The 16802-nt window shown below is 39.3% G+C and overlaps 1 protein-coding gene across 19 annotated transcripts in view; it reads right to left on the reverse strand.

The window, feature by feature from the left end:
• Positions 1–16802, reverse strand: part of TRIP12 (thyroid hormone receptor interactor 12) — a 122082-nt gene that overhangs the window by 88387 nt on the left and 16893 nt on the right. For all 19 annotated transcript variants that reach the window (XM_084779152.1, XM_084779154.1, XM_084779150.1 and 16 more), the window contains exon 2: positions 7197–7343. In XM_084779152.1, coding sequence (XP_084635278.1) covers positions 7197–7294 — 98 coding nt within the window. In that variant the 5' untranslated portion in view covers positions 7295–7343. The remainder of the gene's footprint in view (positions 1–7196; positions 7344–16802) is intronic.

Raw genomic sequence — 16802 nt, forward strand, 5'->3', positions numbered from 1 at the left:
GTAAAAAAAAAGTCTTTAAAGTGTAAATTAAAAAGAAAATATCTACAGTTTGGATAAATATATCAAACATCAAGTAATTATTAAAACTTTGTAGGACCAATTTCTGAATTGGGTAAGTTAGATTTAAATATTGTGACTATCAAGCCATAAAATAACTCAGAATAAAAAGCTATTCTTCGTTTAAGAAGGAACAAAGAATAGGAATGGACTTAATTTTGCAGGCTTCCACACAAAAATAAAATGAGAAAAATGGCAAAGCCAGTGAGTTAATAACCTTCCATGAAGAGCTACAACTATATAACAAGCCATCTCTGAAATTAAGACAAGCAATAATATAATCTGGCCAATATACAGCAATATGCTCAACTCACAACTATCAAAAAGGCTAACTTTTGCCAACAAGCATCTTTTTTCTGTACTGCTTGGGATGAAGCTTGTTGCTAAATTGACAGAATGCTTTCCCAGCATTCACAAAGCCCAGAGTTCAACCCCCAGCACTACATAATCAAATACTCTGCTAATCAATACCAAGGACAGCTCAACTAATTTAAACCCTGTCTAAAATAAGGCTATGCTCTACTAATTAACATTTTGATAAGTCAGTGTACACAAATAGGATTATAAACTAAACCAATCTTTTTTAAAAAATTCAGAAATTTAACAATCTGTTAAGAGTCACCAAAATATTCATCCTTAGTTTATAAATTCACTTTCAGGAACAGAAATATAACATCAATCAAATGTAATAATAGACACATCCATTCTTTCATAGAGAAAAAAATAAAATAAAATAGAAAACTTGCTTTCCTGAAAGAGGTGGGGTAAATCACTAGAACCTCCAATCATCGGGTTTCAAATATTAGAAAAACCATGTAGGCATTTCACATTCTCATGTGGAAGACTATTACAGAATTCTGGAAAGTACATATCCAGTGAGTACAACTGGTCACTGTAGTCTGTAACTCTTACTATATTATTTCATGCTAAAAATCCACACACAAGGAGTTAAAAACGACATGGGACAAAACTACAACCATGGTTATGTAAGTAGTAAAATTAAAATGATCTTATTTTCCTATAGTCTCCATACATACTTTTACAGTAGAAAGTGAAAATTAGCACTGACACAATCTTAAGCAAAGCTGCTATAGAAGAAGTTCACTTAATCCCACCACTGCCCATTGAGAAAACTGGTGAAAGCACACCGTACAGTTAAAATGATACTGCATGGCCAAGAGGGAAGTGATAGCCTACAAATACCTGGGCTAGAAGTGGAAAATGCTAGAAGTATCCCTGAGAGCAAGCCAACAGAGAAGCAGTGGAAGGAAGTTTTTTTTTCCTAAGAAAGAAAAAAGAGAACAGAAAAGAAAGGAACAGATCAGCTATCATCCAAAAACTCAGAGGAAAGAGAAAAAGAAAAATAATAGGGAGTAAGATATCTAGTTCATTACAGACAGCAATGAAAGATGTGAGAATAAAAAGAAACAGAAGACACTATTTTCTTTTTCTTCTTTTTTTTTTTTAATCTTAGGAATGAGTGCAAATTATCATCCCTTTAAAAAGGTAAAGGGGTCTGAAACAATGGCCCAGTTAAGAGCACTTGCTAGTTCTTGATAAGGACCCAGGATTAATTTCCCAAGCATCTATACGGAGGATCACAACCATCTCTAACTCTAGTGCCAGGGGTTCTAACATCCTCTTCTGGCTTCTGAAAGGCATACATGTGGCACAAACACATACATGCTACTAAACAAAACAAAAAAGGCACAGAATAAAAATGAACCTTAAAAAATTAGAAAGGTTAAAGTACTGCCTGGTGACACATGCCTATAATCCCAGCATTCAGGAAGCTAAAGCAAAGGGATTCAAACTGGGGCCAGCCTGAACTAAATAGAGAAACCTTGTTGAACAAGTGAAAAGGTAAATAATGAGGTAGAACCCAGCTTGAAAGGTAGTCTTGATTTGAGGGGAGGGAACGACATGTTAACTAGGAGACTACATGACTGTGGCAGCTTAATCCTATATGAAAGAAAACAAAAAACTTGAAACTGAATTTTAAAAATCTAGGATACAGCCAGGCAGTGGTGGTACATGCATTCAATCCTAGCACTGGGAGGCAGTGGCAGGTCAGAGAGTTTGAGGTCAGTCAGGTCTGCAGAGAGAGAATTCCAAGATAGCCAATGTTACAAAGAGAAAACTTGCTGTCTCTGAAAATGGGAGGTGGGGAGGGGAGAAGCTATATATAAAAAACCTTCCAGTTAGATGCTAAGCTGAGGAGAATATTCTCTGATCTTCCGCTAAGTCATCATTGGGCTCAAGGGATCTCTGCAGTTAAAACAGGCTGACAGTTTGTATGAGCTACCTTTGACACATTTTAAAAGGTTTATTTTATTATGTATACAGTGTTCTGCATGCAGGCCAGAAGAGGGCATTAGAACACATTATAGATGGTTGTGAGGCACCATGTGGTTGCTGGGAATTGAACTCAGGACCTTTGGAGAGCAGGCAGTGCTCTTAACCCCTGAGCCATCTCTCCAAACCTATGTTCCACATTTACTAAACAGGATTTCTTATCTGCCCAGAACTTCCATGAGTCTCAACTGAAAAGAAAAAAAGGTTTGCTTTGGGGGAAATTTTTTTGGTTTTTCAAGGCAGGGTCTCTCTGTGTAGCCTTGGCTGTCCTGGGCATTTTAGACCAAGCTGGCCTTGATCAAACTCACAGCTATGCCTGCCTCTGCCTCCCAAGTGCACCACCAAGCCCAGGGGGAAAAAAAAAGAAAAAAGAAAAAAGATTTAAAGTGTAAAACGCACCACTACGGTGCTATGACAGCTGCTATTAATTATTATCATCACTTCACTCATTAGATCTCTATCCACAGGCTTTTACAAGTCCACTTCTCCTGGGCACTTGGGAGCCATAGGCAGGTGAGTTTCAGGCCAGCCTGGTCTAGAGTTCCAATGACAAACAAAGCTACACAGGGGGTAAAAAATAGAGAAAAACCCTTTCTCAAATAGTAAACAAACAACAATAACAAAAGAGCACAACCCAAGACTTCAGTGGAGTTCCACAACCACCTGTAAAATTGCAGCTCCAGGAGACCCAATACCCTCTTCTGCCCTCCGTAAGCACATGTACACACAAATAAAAATTCATCTTCAAAATACAATTGCAATTGCTTTGTCCCAATTATACTCAATCCTCTCCCATACACAAAACCACCGGAAAAATATTCTCAAGAAATAGATCGTTAGGACAGCATTATTGCAAAAGTTGGTCTGGGATGTGATGATAATCACTCTCAATTTCTTTCCAGCTGAGATTCTACTACCAGCAAAGAAGCAAAATGGGGATGGGAAACTGAGACAACAAGGCAGTATTCTCACTAAAAATAGTGTTTTTTGCCCTAAAGCTATTTCTTTGATATGTTTGTATTTATACGTATTGAAAGCTAGAAAATAAATGCTATTTTTCAGTACAACTAAATCATTATTACACCACATTGAACACAGGTGTTTCAAACAAGATGTAATGATGTTAGAAATGATAAATATGCTAAACTTAGATAACTAAATAGGACCTCTTTTGTTTATTACTGAGAAGAAATTTTTCTTTGGAAATAGGATGTCATGAACTTGTTACTCAATATAAGATGATGATATTGAACTTCAGATCTGTTAAGTACCAGGGTTATAAGATATACACCTTGTCCAATTCACACCACACTAAGGACCCAACCCAAGGCTAGACAATCACTGTGCATACACAGTTCTGGAACAAAACAAATTTTTGAAAGAAACTTTAAAAGACCCGTTAAAGGTTAAAAACTGTGCTTCCAGATAACCAGCGCCCACAGAGTGGCTCACAGCCATCAGTACATCCAGTTCCGGAGTACCTGGTGTCTCTTCTGGCACCCACAGGCATCAAGCATGCATATAGTGTATAGCCGCACGTGTAAGTAAAACATTCATAGAAAGCCGGGCGAGGAAGCACATGCCTTAATCCCAGCACTCAATGAGGCAGAGGGAGGCAGATACTCTGAGACCAAGCCAGCATGGTCTACAAAAGCCAATAAGACAGCCCAGGGTACACAGAGAAACCCTGTCTCGAAAAAAAAGAAGAAAAAAGAAATTATGAAAGCTAAATATTACAGAGGAGGCAAAGTTAAATCTTTGCACATTTCCCACCATTTTCAAAGATTTAAAATTTGCATCATTTTTCTTCAAAAGGGAGCAGAGAATACATTACCTTACGGCTAGAGAGTGAAAAGCATTTGCTGCTCTTGAGGAGAGTTCCTAGCACTAAGATTAAGTAACAATTTCTACCATGCATATCAAGATTTACAATCACCTATAAATCCAACTCCCTCTTCTGGATTCCAAGGGCACATACATAAACTCATATGACACATACATAAGCACTTAATTTAAAAAGAATAATTAAAACAACTAAAAAGATTGCCTTAAAAGCACATGGGTGGGGTGGCAGGGAAATGGTATGTACTTGACACATTCAAGTTTAGCAACCTGAGTTTCAGCACTACAACACATGTGGAAGGAAAGGATTTCACAAAATTTTCCTCTCTATATACAGGCCGCATAGCATGTGCACCCATACACATAGATCACCCACATACATAAAATAATCAACTATTTTCCTAATTTTTAAATTAGAAATTTGCCATTCCACAATATAATGGAATTCCAATTATTATATCATTATAAAGTTACTTAAATCAACACAATTCTAATTGCAAGATTTAATGACTTTTTTGGAGGATGTGATACAAAGTCTAGCTACATAACCCAGGCTGCCTCTGAACTTGCTAAGAAGGCCAAGAAGGGATCAAATTTGGGGTTTTTTTCCTGCCTCCCCTTCAGAGTACTGAGAGTACAGGAATGAAATCATGTCCAAACCAACTCAGTTAATAAACATGATAGTGTAAGAAACTGTTTAAACTGTATAGAACACTGATGTACCAAATAAACAAAATACTGCTACAGGTATGAAAAGCAATGCTCTTGTGTTAACTCAAAATGTTGACAGTTCATGTACTAAAAATGTATAACTACAGTTGTTCAAAAGATCTAACTTGTATGAACATATAAACACATGTACTTGCAACTTTAAAAAGACTGAATAGGGTTGGCCAGATGGATCAATCTGCTCTTCTGGAGGTCCTCAGTTCCAATTCCCAGCAACCACATGGTGGCTCACAACCATGTGATTGGATGCCCTGTTCTAGCAATGCTGGCCTACATACTGTATAATATTTAAATAAATAGACTGACAACAGGGCTAGACAGATGGCTCAGCGGTTAAGAGTAGTTGCTGCTCCTCCAGAGGTCCTGAGTTCAATTCCCAGCAACCATATGGTGGCTAACAACCATCTGTAATATGATCTGGTGCCCTTTTCTGGTATGCGTGAAGACAGTGTACTCAAGTACAGAAAATAAATACATCTTTTTACAAAAAAGACAGTATGCAAAGGTCAATAGAAACATTTTAAGTGGATTGTGGAATTAGTATTTTTCTTTTACTTTTGTATACTCCTTGTTCTGATCATAATTATACTTTTCCCTGTCTCAAAACTGCACATGGAAACCTATGTATTCTGTTCCTATCTAAATTGTAATGTTGTTGATGCTGAAGACTTTGAAATTTTCGATATAGTAGTATGTGAAATGAGCTGGGTGGTGGCATACACCTTTAATCTCAGTACTCACAGAGGCAGGAGAATCTCTAAGTCCAGGAGTTTGAGGCTAGCCTGTTCTACAGAGTGAGTTTCCAGGTCAACCAGGGATACACAGAGAAACCTTGTCTTAAAAAAATAAATTGTGAAATGGCACATAGATACTAGGATTAAATTCTCAGAAAGCAATTTATTCAAAATAATGAAAAGTGCTATTTTAAGCTGGGCATGGTGGGGCATGCCTTTTATCCCAGCACTCGGGAGGCATCTCTGTGAGTTTGAGGCCAGCCTGGTCTACGAAGCTAAGTTCAGTACATGCAAGGCTACAAAAAAGAAAAGTGCTAATTTTTTTTAACCATCAGCATAAAGGTTAAGTGTGGCTCTCTAAGTTAGGTAAGAATTCTCTAAGTTTAACACTAAATTTGTACTTAACAATAACCAGCAACTCCAAGAAACAGACAGATCCATTTAAGAGGACAAAGGAACTAAGGTTCCCTAAAACCCTAAGCCAAAGAATTCCAAATTTTATGGCAGAGACATAACTAACACACAAGTTATAGGTTCAAAGACCTTATCCATAATTACTTAAGCCAATAGGACAAATTACTATTATTCACATTTGACATTTTCAACTTCTTTTTAATGATTTACCAATATACATGACTGCCTCCAATTATTAAAATTGGGTACAATTTCTAAAATAACTACAATTCACTATGACTCATTTCAAGCTAAACACTGATATCACTAGATTAGAGAAAGTTCTGAGTACTTTATAAACAATGACAGTCCATGCCTAAATCAGACCCAGAATTTTACTTTCAAGAAACTGTATGTTATTATATGTACCTTATATAAAACAATTCCAATTAAAAAGTTCAACAGCAGGCTGGAGAGATGGCTCAGCAGTTAAGAGCTCTCTCTCTCTCTCTCTCTCTCTCTCTCTCTCTCTCTCTCTCTCTTCTAAGAGGTCCTGAGTTCAATTCCCAGCAACCACATCGTGGCTCACAACCATCCAAACTGGGATCTAATGCCCTGTTCTGCCCTGCAGATATACATGCAGATGGAGCACTCATAAACATAAAATAAATTTAAAAACAAAAGGATCAACAGCAGACCACAAATTCAGAGAGCTAGTGTGCTAACAAAGCATCTCACACCTTCATGGAATCCACAGTGAAGACTAGTCTAGTCCTCCTACACCACTACCCTCAAGCTGAGTGTTAAACCCTAAGTGCTTAAAACAAATGAAACTTTCTCTCAATAAAACCATTAAGCTGAGGATCACAAATGGTTGAAACATGCCCCAACATGTGTTACGCAAATACAAAGGACAAAGAAAACATGACATATCATATGTTAACAACTTTAAATTAGGGTTTCATGTCAGTGACTGGGAACTGATTTTAGAGGGGCCTAACTAGGGGAAACATTCCAATTTTGTGTTGTTGTTGTTTTTTTTTTTTTAATTCCCAACTCCTTTACAAATTATCACGAAATACATACCTTCCTCCTATTGAGTCGTCTTGTGGTTGGGCCCCGGCAGTGTTCCTCTGTGAACGTCGCAGTGACCCCCCTGGATTGTTATTAGGCCGGTTGGACATTGGCACCTCTCTCTTGAAGGGACATACCCTTTCTAGACACTACCATTCACTGAAAGAAAAAAGTAGGAAAAAAGTCTGATTAGATACACACAATACAATAGAAAAGAAATGTGGAGCAGCTACTGCCTTATTACACTGTGTAGCTTGACTATGAGTATCCGAAATTTGAGGCTTGAGTGATTGATGACTTAGTAGTTAAGAGCACCTGCTGCTCATCTAGAAGATCTGAGTTTTGGGTCCAGTACCCACATTAGCCAGCTCACAATCACCTGTAACTCCAGCTCAGTGGATCCAATGCCCTCCTTTAGCCTCCTAAAGTGCAAGCATACATAATGAATAGAAAAATTTTAGGGCCAGAAAAAAATGGTTCACCAGGTCGAAGTACTTGCTGCCACGCCTGAGGTTTGATCCCTGGGACCCACCATGTTGGAAGAAGAGCTAAAATTAGCAGTTGCCCTCTGACCTTCATTCACATAGGCTCACAGACACACAGAAATAAACTTTAAAAATAAGAAAAGCAACATGTTATACCTACTTTATGGTTCTGCTGTAAGAGTAACAATAGAAACTAAAATTACAGTATCCTTCCCCGCCATCCACCTCCCGCCCCCACCCCCCGCAGGGTTTCTCTGTGTAGCCTTGGCTGTCCTGGACTCGTTTTTGTAGACCACACTGGCCTTGAACTCACAATAATCTGCTGCCTCTGCCTCCCAAATGCTGGGATTACAAGTGTGTACCACCATTCCTGGAAAATCACAGTATCTTAATAGCAACATGAAAGCAGTTCATTAGAGCAAACAGAACATCGATCCCAGATATCCTGAAGTTATACCAGATCTTCTTGCTATGAAATTAAGCTTGCAAAGTTGTAATTATGGTATAAAATAGCTAAACTAAGAAGAGGCTGATTCTCAGAAGATATGTTTCATAAACAGCTGTTATTTGGGGCTGGAAGCATGGCTAGGGATACTGTAGACCAGTTACTGCTCTTCCAATGCACTAGAATTTGGCTCCCAGCAAGTGTCAAGAAGTTCACAACTGTCCAGTGAATCCAGCTCCCCTGGACTCCAAAAGCACCTTCCCTCACACATATCCACATGCAGATACATACATACCAACATAATTTTTTAAAACCTATACTTTAATCAATGAATAACAATCTGTTTATATCAATCCAAGTGAGGTGTTAAAGCCCACATTAAAGCCTCCGAATAAGTTTGCAACAATCTTTCAGTATATCTATTTACAAGGGGAATGAATAATCTCCCACTTTTTAGAGGCTGATGCCACCCCACCCCAGCCACTGCCAGTTAATAACTAAATCTCTTAAGTGGATTTTTTGAGTTTTTGGAACTATGATAGGATAAAAAGTGGTTGAGTTACAATTTGGTCCAATTCCACTGAAAAGGACTATTTATCATTATTTTAAGCAAATTATCCAAATTACTACGCGCACGATAGCTCAATCCCAGCACTCAAAGGCTGAGTTAGTAATGAGCGTCATCTTCAAAGCCAGTCTCTGGGTTATATACTGATTTCTCTCTGGGTTATATACCGATTTCAGGCCAGCCTGGGCTACTTAGTCTAGACACTGTACAGATGGGCATGGTGGCACACTTGGGAGTCAGAGGCAGGCAAATCTCAGTGAGTTCCAGGCTAGCCTGGTCTTAAGAAAAAGCAAGTGCCAGGACAGCCAGAACTATACAGAGAAACCCTGGTGGGGGGGGGGGGGATTATAACTCAAGACAGCTAATGGGGAGTGCGGGAGGATCACCAAGCCTGAGTGGAAATTGTCCTCTGACCTACACACAGACACACAAACAAACACACATTCTCTCTTCTTTCTTCTTCTTCTTCTTCTTCTTCATCTTCTTCTTCTTCTTCTTCTTCTTCTTCTTCTTCTTCTTCTTCTTCTCTCCCTCCCTCCTTCCTTCCTTCCCTAGGAAGCTGGGGTTAGAGCTCAATGAAACACTTGACAGCAGGTGGACTCCTAGCACAATTTAAATAAATAAATAACAAGGCCTGGCAGTGGCCTCGGAGTCAGAGGCAGGCAGTCAGAGGCAGGGGGATCTAGAAGTTCAAGGCCAACCTCGTCTACAGAGTTCCAGGACAGCCAGGGATAGGCAGAGAAACTGTCACAAAAAGCCAAAAAAGAAAGAATCCACAGTAGGTTTTAAGACACTCTTGTCCATAGTAATAAAACAAACAAAAGGAAAACAAACTATCATAGAAGTTTTACTTACAAAAAAATTAATAAACTTTACATTAAATTCTTCAATACTTTACATAGCTCTGCAGTGTACCATGGCATTTTGCAACTGCACATCCTTCAAAACATGGTTTAAGATTTTGCTTATTTATTTATTGTATATTAGTGCTATTTGCACAAACACCTACAAGCCAGAAAAGGGCATTAGATCACATTAAGCCATCTCTCCAGCACCCCTCCCCCATTTTTAAGCCTTTAGTTTTTATGCCTCCATAGGAAGACAGTATCAGCATTTGTTTCAAGAACAGAGACTATCAACTATACTGTACATGCTGTCCTGTTACCCTGTACAGGATAACAAGTTATTCCTACTTCTTATCTAACCCTAACAATCCCAGATGTTTAAGAACAAATGATTACTCAACAGATGAAAGCTCATCCTCACTCAAATTATCTACACTGTATCTACAAAGTTTCTCACACTGTAGCCTAGGGTATCCCTGAACCCTTAGCTATATTGTTTCAGCCTACTCAGTGTTGGAATTGCAGGTGTCAGATACCACCACTTCCTGCTTACACTGACCTTTAAAGCACAAGCCCTTATTCAAATCCATCTTGGAGCTTTCCCTTATACAATGTCATATATACAGGCATATATGAGAACTAATCATAATATTAAGTGATCATACTGTATTATGAAGGTAAAATTTTTCACTTAGAGAAGAGGCAATAGAATTCTGAGATTCCAGGCCAGCCTTAGCTATAAGACACTTCATCTTTCCTTTCACATTCCCCTCAAAATATAATGTATTAGCATCCTCTCTTCTCACTATTGAACAAGTTAAGAATATTGTGAAACTTGAAAAATCCTATTTTTCAAAAACAAACAAACAAACAATCTGGGCAGTGGTGGCGCATGCCTTTAATCCCAGCACTCAGGAGGCAGAGGCAGGCATATCTTCTAAGTTCAAGGCCAACCTGGTCTACAAATAGAGTTCAGGACAACCAAAGCTCTACACAGAGAAACCCTCTCAAAACACCAAAAATAAATAAAACAAATAAAATAAATTTAAAAAAGAAAAGGAAAAATAAGGCTGAACAAACCAGTCATTTTCTTCTCTGCAATAAATAAATAGTTCTACATAACAGGAATCAGAGACAGAGTAAGTCACACACCTCCAAAATGTAAAATTAAAAACAAAACCAAAAAAAAAAAAGCCAGAGCAATCAAGTCTCTCCTAGGGGTGTGGCTGAGTCATAAAAACCAATAAAAATGAATTTGGGAGATAGCAGATTCATCCCTGTGCTTTGTAGACATAAGGCACACTTGAGCCCTCTTTTAAGACAACTGAAAGTGAGATGAGAAGACCATGATTGACTTTAGAATCTTCAGGAAGGTTCACAAGAGGCCTTTCGAACCTCACAACAGTCTTTATAATCACCAGAGAGAAGAGAAAGCCTAATATAGGAAAAGTTGGGCCTAACTGTGCATTCCTTTAATCCCAGTACTCAGGAAGCAGACAGGCATATCTATAAATTCAAGGCCAGCCATGCCCATACAGAGACCCTTTCTCAACCCCCATCCTCTTAACTAACACACACACACACACACACACACAAAGTGCTAAGGACGTAGGGGAAAAGAAACTGCTTTAGAAGAATGTAAACTGTATAGTCACTATGGAAATCAGTATTAAGGCACCTCTAAGAATTAAAAACAGAATGAACGTCATCTGACCCAGCTATCCCACTCTTGGGTATATAGCCACGCCCAGGAACTGGTCAGACCAGGTGTGCCTGCCAACAATGGATGTATAAATACAATATGGTACATAAAGCAAATGGAATGTTACTCATTCATAAAGACAAATGAAATAACATTTATAGGAATGTGTACATTATCAAATAATTATTTTTAAATGAAATATGCCAGACTCAATAACAAACAAACAAAGGCAAAATTTAAATAGTATTTAGCCAGGTGGTGGTGGTAATGCACGACTTTAATCCCAGCACTTGGGAGGCAGAGGCAGGTGGATCTCTATGGGTTTGAGACCAGGCTGGTCTACAGAGTCAAGTTCCAGAACAGCCAGAGCTACACAGAGAAACTTTGTCTCCACGAACCAAAAAATAAAAAATAAAAATAAATAAATATGTTTGTAGGTTACAAAACCAAAAAAAGTAGAGGGAAAATATCTAAAACAAGGAGGAAAACAGTAATAGAATACATGCATAGGAAATTAAGAGGGACTAACAAGAGGAATGGGGGGAGGGCAATGGTGAGGGAAATGAATAAGAACATAGTATTGACAAACATGTATAAAGATAGCATTATGAAACACATTACTTGTATGTAAGCCTTAAGTTAAAAAAAAATAAGGAGCCGGGCATGGTGGCGCACACCTTTAATCCCAGCACTTGGGAGGCAGAGGCAGGCGGATCGCTGTGAGTTCCGAGGCCAGCCTGGTCTACAAAGTGAGTCCAGGACAGCCAAGGCTACACAGAGAGACCCTGTCTCAAAAAGCCAAAAAATAAAAATAAAAATAAAAAATAAAGGCCACTTAGACTGACAGAAAACAGAATACCCAGAACATAAAGAGTAATACAACCAAACAGTAATGCAAGACCCCAGCAAGACAATACAAGTGGCAGGGAAAAAATACAAACATTCTTAGGAGTAAAAAGATTTCCCCAGGAGGAAAATCAAAGGGGGAGGGGGCGTTCCTCTGAAATGCGGCAAAGAAATTGTACTAGATAGGAACAATTTCAGAAAGACCTAAAGAGGAACACTTAGAAGAAAGCCTAAAACGCCCTTAACACTAAAGGACAACAGCACAGTTACATAAGGCACACTCTTCCCAAGTGCATCAGGTGTTTTAAGTCACAATACCCCGTATAACCCTGGAACTATGAAGAGGTACAGGTCCTTACTTAAAAGCCAACTGAACTAGTACTGTAGCTAAGTGGCAGAGTACTTGTTTATCATGTCTCAGATATCTGGGTTCAATCACTAGCAAATCACACACACCTCAACCTCAACATAAAGGAACTGTTTGCTAATTCTTAAAGGGGGGAGCTCCGAGTAGATGGCTCAGCCATTAAAGGACAAGATCAAAACAAAACCAAAAAAGGTAAAGGTAGTTCAATGGTAAAACGAGTGCTGTAACACCTAGTCCCCATCCCAACCCCAATTTTTTTTAACCTCTTAAGACATTCACAACCTTGGAAGATTAAAACAGATTTTTTTTTAATGTTCCAGTCTCTTAAGTTCAGTTCTGCAGTAAAAACTGCCATCTTCTCTTCCCGAAGTATTTACCCAGCCTCATGAAAGGACACTGTCATGGCAGCAAAACAGGACTTAGGAAAAAGTAGTAAACCCTTTAGGAGAAATCCAAGAACAGGCAGTTCATATTTGTAGGAGGTACATTTTGTGTGTGTGTGTGTGTGTGTGTGTTTTGCCTCCATGTATGTCTGTCTGTGCGAGGATTGTCAGACCCTTTACAACTGGAATTACAGACAGTTGTGAACTGCCATGTGGGTGCTAGGATTTGAACCCAGGTCCTTTGGAAGAGCAGCCAGTGCTCATAACCACTAAGCCACCTCTCCACCCCAAGGGATTTTTTTTTAAGGCAGGATCTCCTATATCCCAGGCAGTGAGTGGCCTGTTATCTACACCTGCCTGGTGCTAGTACTACAGGTATGATAGGTTTGCACCAGGCCATGTGGTAAGAAAATTTTAAAAAGGGGTTTGTGTATGCCTACTTGACACTCAAGCACCTGAGAGCTTCATCCCTACCCAAACCTACCCATCCCACCCCATCTACCTCAACAGTACAGGCTACCTCCAAACTCAAAACATCCTGCACCTCCATCTCCATAGACTTTTATTGTCAGATGTGAAATGTCACTTTTATAACTAAATTTAAGTACAGGTTTAATAGGTTAAAAAAAATTTTTTAATTAGATAATAAGCTGAGTGCAGTAACACACACCTGTAATCCCAGCACTTGGGAGGCAGAGACAGGCGGATCTCTGTGAGTTCGAGGCCAGCTTGGTCTACAAAGTGAGTCCAGAACAGCCAAGGCTACACAGAGAAACCCTGCCTCGAAAAAACGGGGAGAAAAATTAGATAGTGGCCTTTAATCTTAGTGCTAGGGAAGCAGAGGCAAGAAAATCTCTGTGGTCTGGTCTACAAAGTGAGCAGCCTCTAAAAAATTGTTTTATAAAATAGAATTAGAAAGTAATGATAATGATTGTACATTTAAACTGTATGAAAATACTACTTAAATGGATAAGCCTTATGGCATATGTACTAAATCTCAATGTTTTTAAAATGTTATTTTAGAGCCAGCAAAGATGGTTCAGTGGGTAAAGAACAATCGCCACCAAAGCTGACCATCTGAATGTAGTGCCTACGAATTACATTCGTGAAAATAAGAGCCCATCCAAGCCTGACCCACACACACACACATGCAAACATGCAAAAATACAAAATTAATTTTTAGCCGGCATTGAGTTCAAAGCCAGCCTGGTCTACAAAGAGAGTCCAGGACAGCCAAAACTACACAGAGAAGCCCTGTCTCGAAAAACCAAACCAAACCAAACAAAAATGATCAATTTTTTAAAGTGGGAATTTTACTCTAAATAGCTTCTGTTTTCCAAAGTACTACATTGCATCAATAGGAAAATCTTAGGTGTCTTATTGTATTTATTTGGGAAGAGAGATTTATACATCTCACCTGACAAATCTATTTTAAATCTTCAACTATGTCGATAGATATGCCAAACCTTTCAAGTATCAGAAAATATCATAAACCAACTGACATTTACTTTGTGAAGCAAGAAATCAAATTAAGGAAGTGCCTCAGAAATGCTAGACAAGTACAGAACCATAGAAGAATTTATCACCAGTCCCAGATTTTTGTTTGACACAGAGTCTTACCAGCCCAAGTTGGCCTCCAGTTTGCTCTTGCCTCCACCCTCCAAATTATCAGTCTCTCAATTTACCACTTAATCTTGCTTCTCAATTAACATGTTAAATAATCACCTATTAAGAATGAAAAACTAAGCAGGACCAGGTGGCATACTCCTGTAATCCCAGTACTTCGAGAGGCAGAGGCAGGCAGATCACTGTGAGTTCGAGGCCAGCCTGGTCTACAAAGTGAATCCAGGACAGCCAAGGCTACACAGAGAAACAAAAAAAAAAAAGGGGGCGGGGGTGTCTAAAGAGATGGCCCAGGAGTTAAGAACACTGGCTGCTTGTCAAGAGATCTTCAGAGTTCAATTCCCAGCAATCCCATGATGGCTCACAACCATCTATAATAAAATCTGATGCCCTCTTCTGTCATGTGGTCATACACACAAATAGAGTGCTTATATATACAAATAAAAACAAAAACAAAAACAAAACAAAACAAAAGAATGAAAAACTAGTTGGGTGGTGGTGGTGCATGTCTTTAATCCCAGGAGGCAGGGTCAGATGGATCTCTGAATTTGAGCCCAGCCTGGTCTACAGAATGAATTCCAGGACAGCCAGGGCTACAGAGAGAAACCATTTCTCTAAAAACAAACAAGCAAGGAAACAAAAAGACTTGAGGGGGTGCGGGGAGGCCTATCATGATAGCACACACCTTTAAGTCCAGCACTGAGGAGGAGAAGCAAGCAGATCTCTGGGATTAAATGTGTGTCCCACCACACCCAACTAGTAATAAAAAAAAAAATGTTCCCCTTTATGCTTTTATACCAATTGGACTTGTTTTCTTAAGGAGAGGTCTTAAAAGTCCCAAAGAGGGACGCTGGTCTGTTGGTTACACCCAAAACACACACACACACACACACACACACACACACACACAGAAGAGAGAGGGGAGAGGGGAGAAGGGGAGAGGAGAAGGAGGAAGGGAAGGGGGAGGGAGAGAGAAGAAGAGGAAGAGAGGATGAGAGATGAAAAAAGTAAATAAATTAATTAATTAACTCCAGCTTCAGGGAATGTTAACACCCTCTTCTGGCTTCCTCAGGCAACCACACACATGACATACAGTCACATAGACATACATATAAATAAAAATTGAAAAACTAATAGCCATGGGGGCTAAAGTAATAGCTCAGCAGTTAGGACTACTTATTCCCTTTGCAGAGGACAACGATTGAGTTCCCAGAACCCATACGGCGGCTCACAACAATCTATAACTCCAGTTCCAGGGATCTGACATTATCTTCTTAATTCCCAGGACAACAGGTATGAAGGTGGTACATATACATATATATAGCCAAACATTTATACACAAATTTAAGTGGGGAAAACTTAGTCATGGGCCAAGAGCCATGGTACACACTGTTCATCCCAGTACTCAGGAAGCAAAAACAGGCAGGTCTCTCAGTTCCAGACCAGCCAGGGCCATACAGTGAAAGCTTGACTCAACAAGGTCAACCAACTGGCAAACGATTACCCAACTTCAACTTGCTACAGAAGTCATCAATACTCTTCACTGATATCCTTAACACACTAAAACAAATTCTTAACACTCAACCTAAGTGAGTACTAATAAACCAGGAGTGGTGGTACATGCTTTTGATCCCAGCACTTGGGAGGCAGAGGTAGGCAACAGTCTACAACACAGTGTAGGCCAGCCAAGGCTATTATGCAGAGAAACCCTGTCTCGAAAAGCAACAAAAGAAGTCTAAGAGAAATCCAATTTTGGGGGCTGGAGAGGTAGCTCAGTGGTTAAGAGCACTCACTGACTGGCTGCTCTTCCAGAGGACCCCGGTTCAATTTCTAGCACCCACATGGCAGCTCAGAACTGTCTGTAACTCCAGTTCCAAGGGGATGTGATACCCTCGCACATATACATACAAACAATCAATGCCTATAAAATAAAAACTAAACTGCCAGGCTTTAAAAAATTTTTATTTTTAAATAAAAAAAATTGGCCGGGCATGGTGGCGCACGCCCTTAATCCCAGCACTTGGGAGGCAAAGGGAGGCAGATCTCTGTGAGTTCGAGGCCAGCCTGGTCTACAAAGTGAGTCCAGGACAGCCAAGGCTACACAGAGAAACCCTGTCTTGAAAAACCAAACAACAAACAAACAAAAAATTAAAAAGAGAGAAATCCAATTTCTTAAGCTGTATTTTCAAACATCAAGAAAAAGATTTCCTATCAATAAGAATGGTTACTAGCCATGCTAGCTAACTATTCAGGCATTATTCTAACTCCTTTTCAAACATTAATCCTCATAACAGTCATAGGTTTAGGTGTCTTTCTTTCTTTCTTTCTTTTTCTTTCTCCCTCTGAGACAGGGT

This window comes from Acomys minous (assembly GCF_964271855.1).
Source record: "Acomys minous genome assembly, chromosome: 4".
Classification (NCBI taxonomy): Eukaryota; Metazoa; Chordata; class Mammalia; order Rodentia; family Muridae; genus Acomys; species Acomys minous.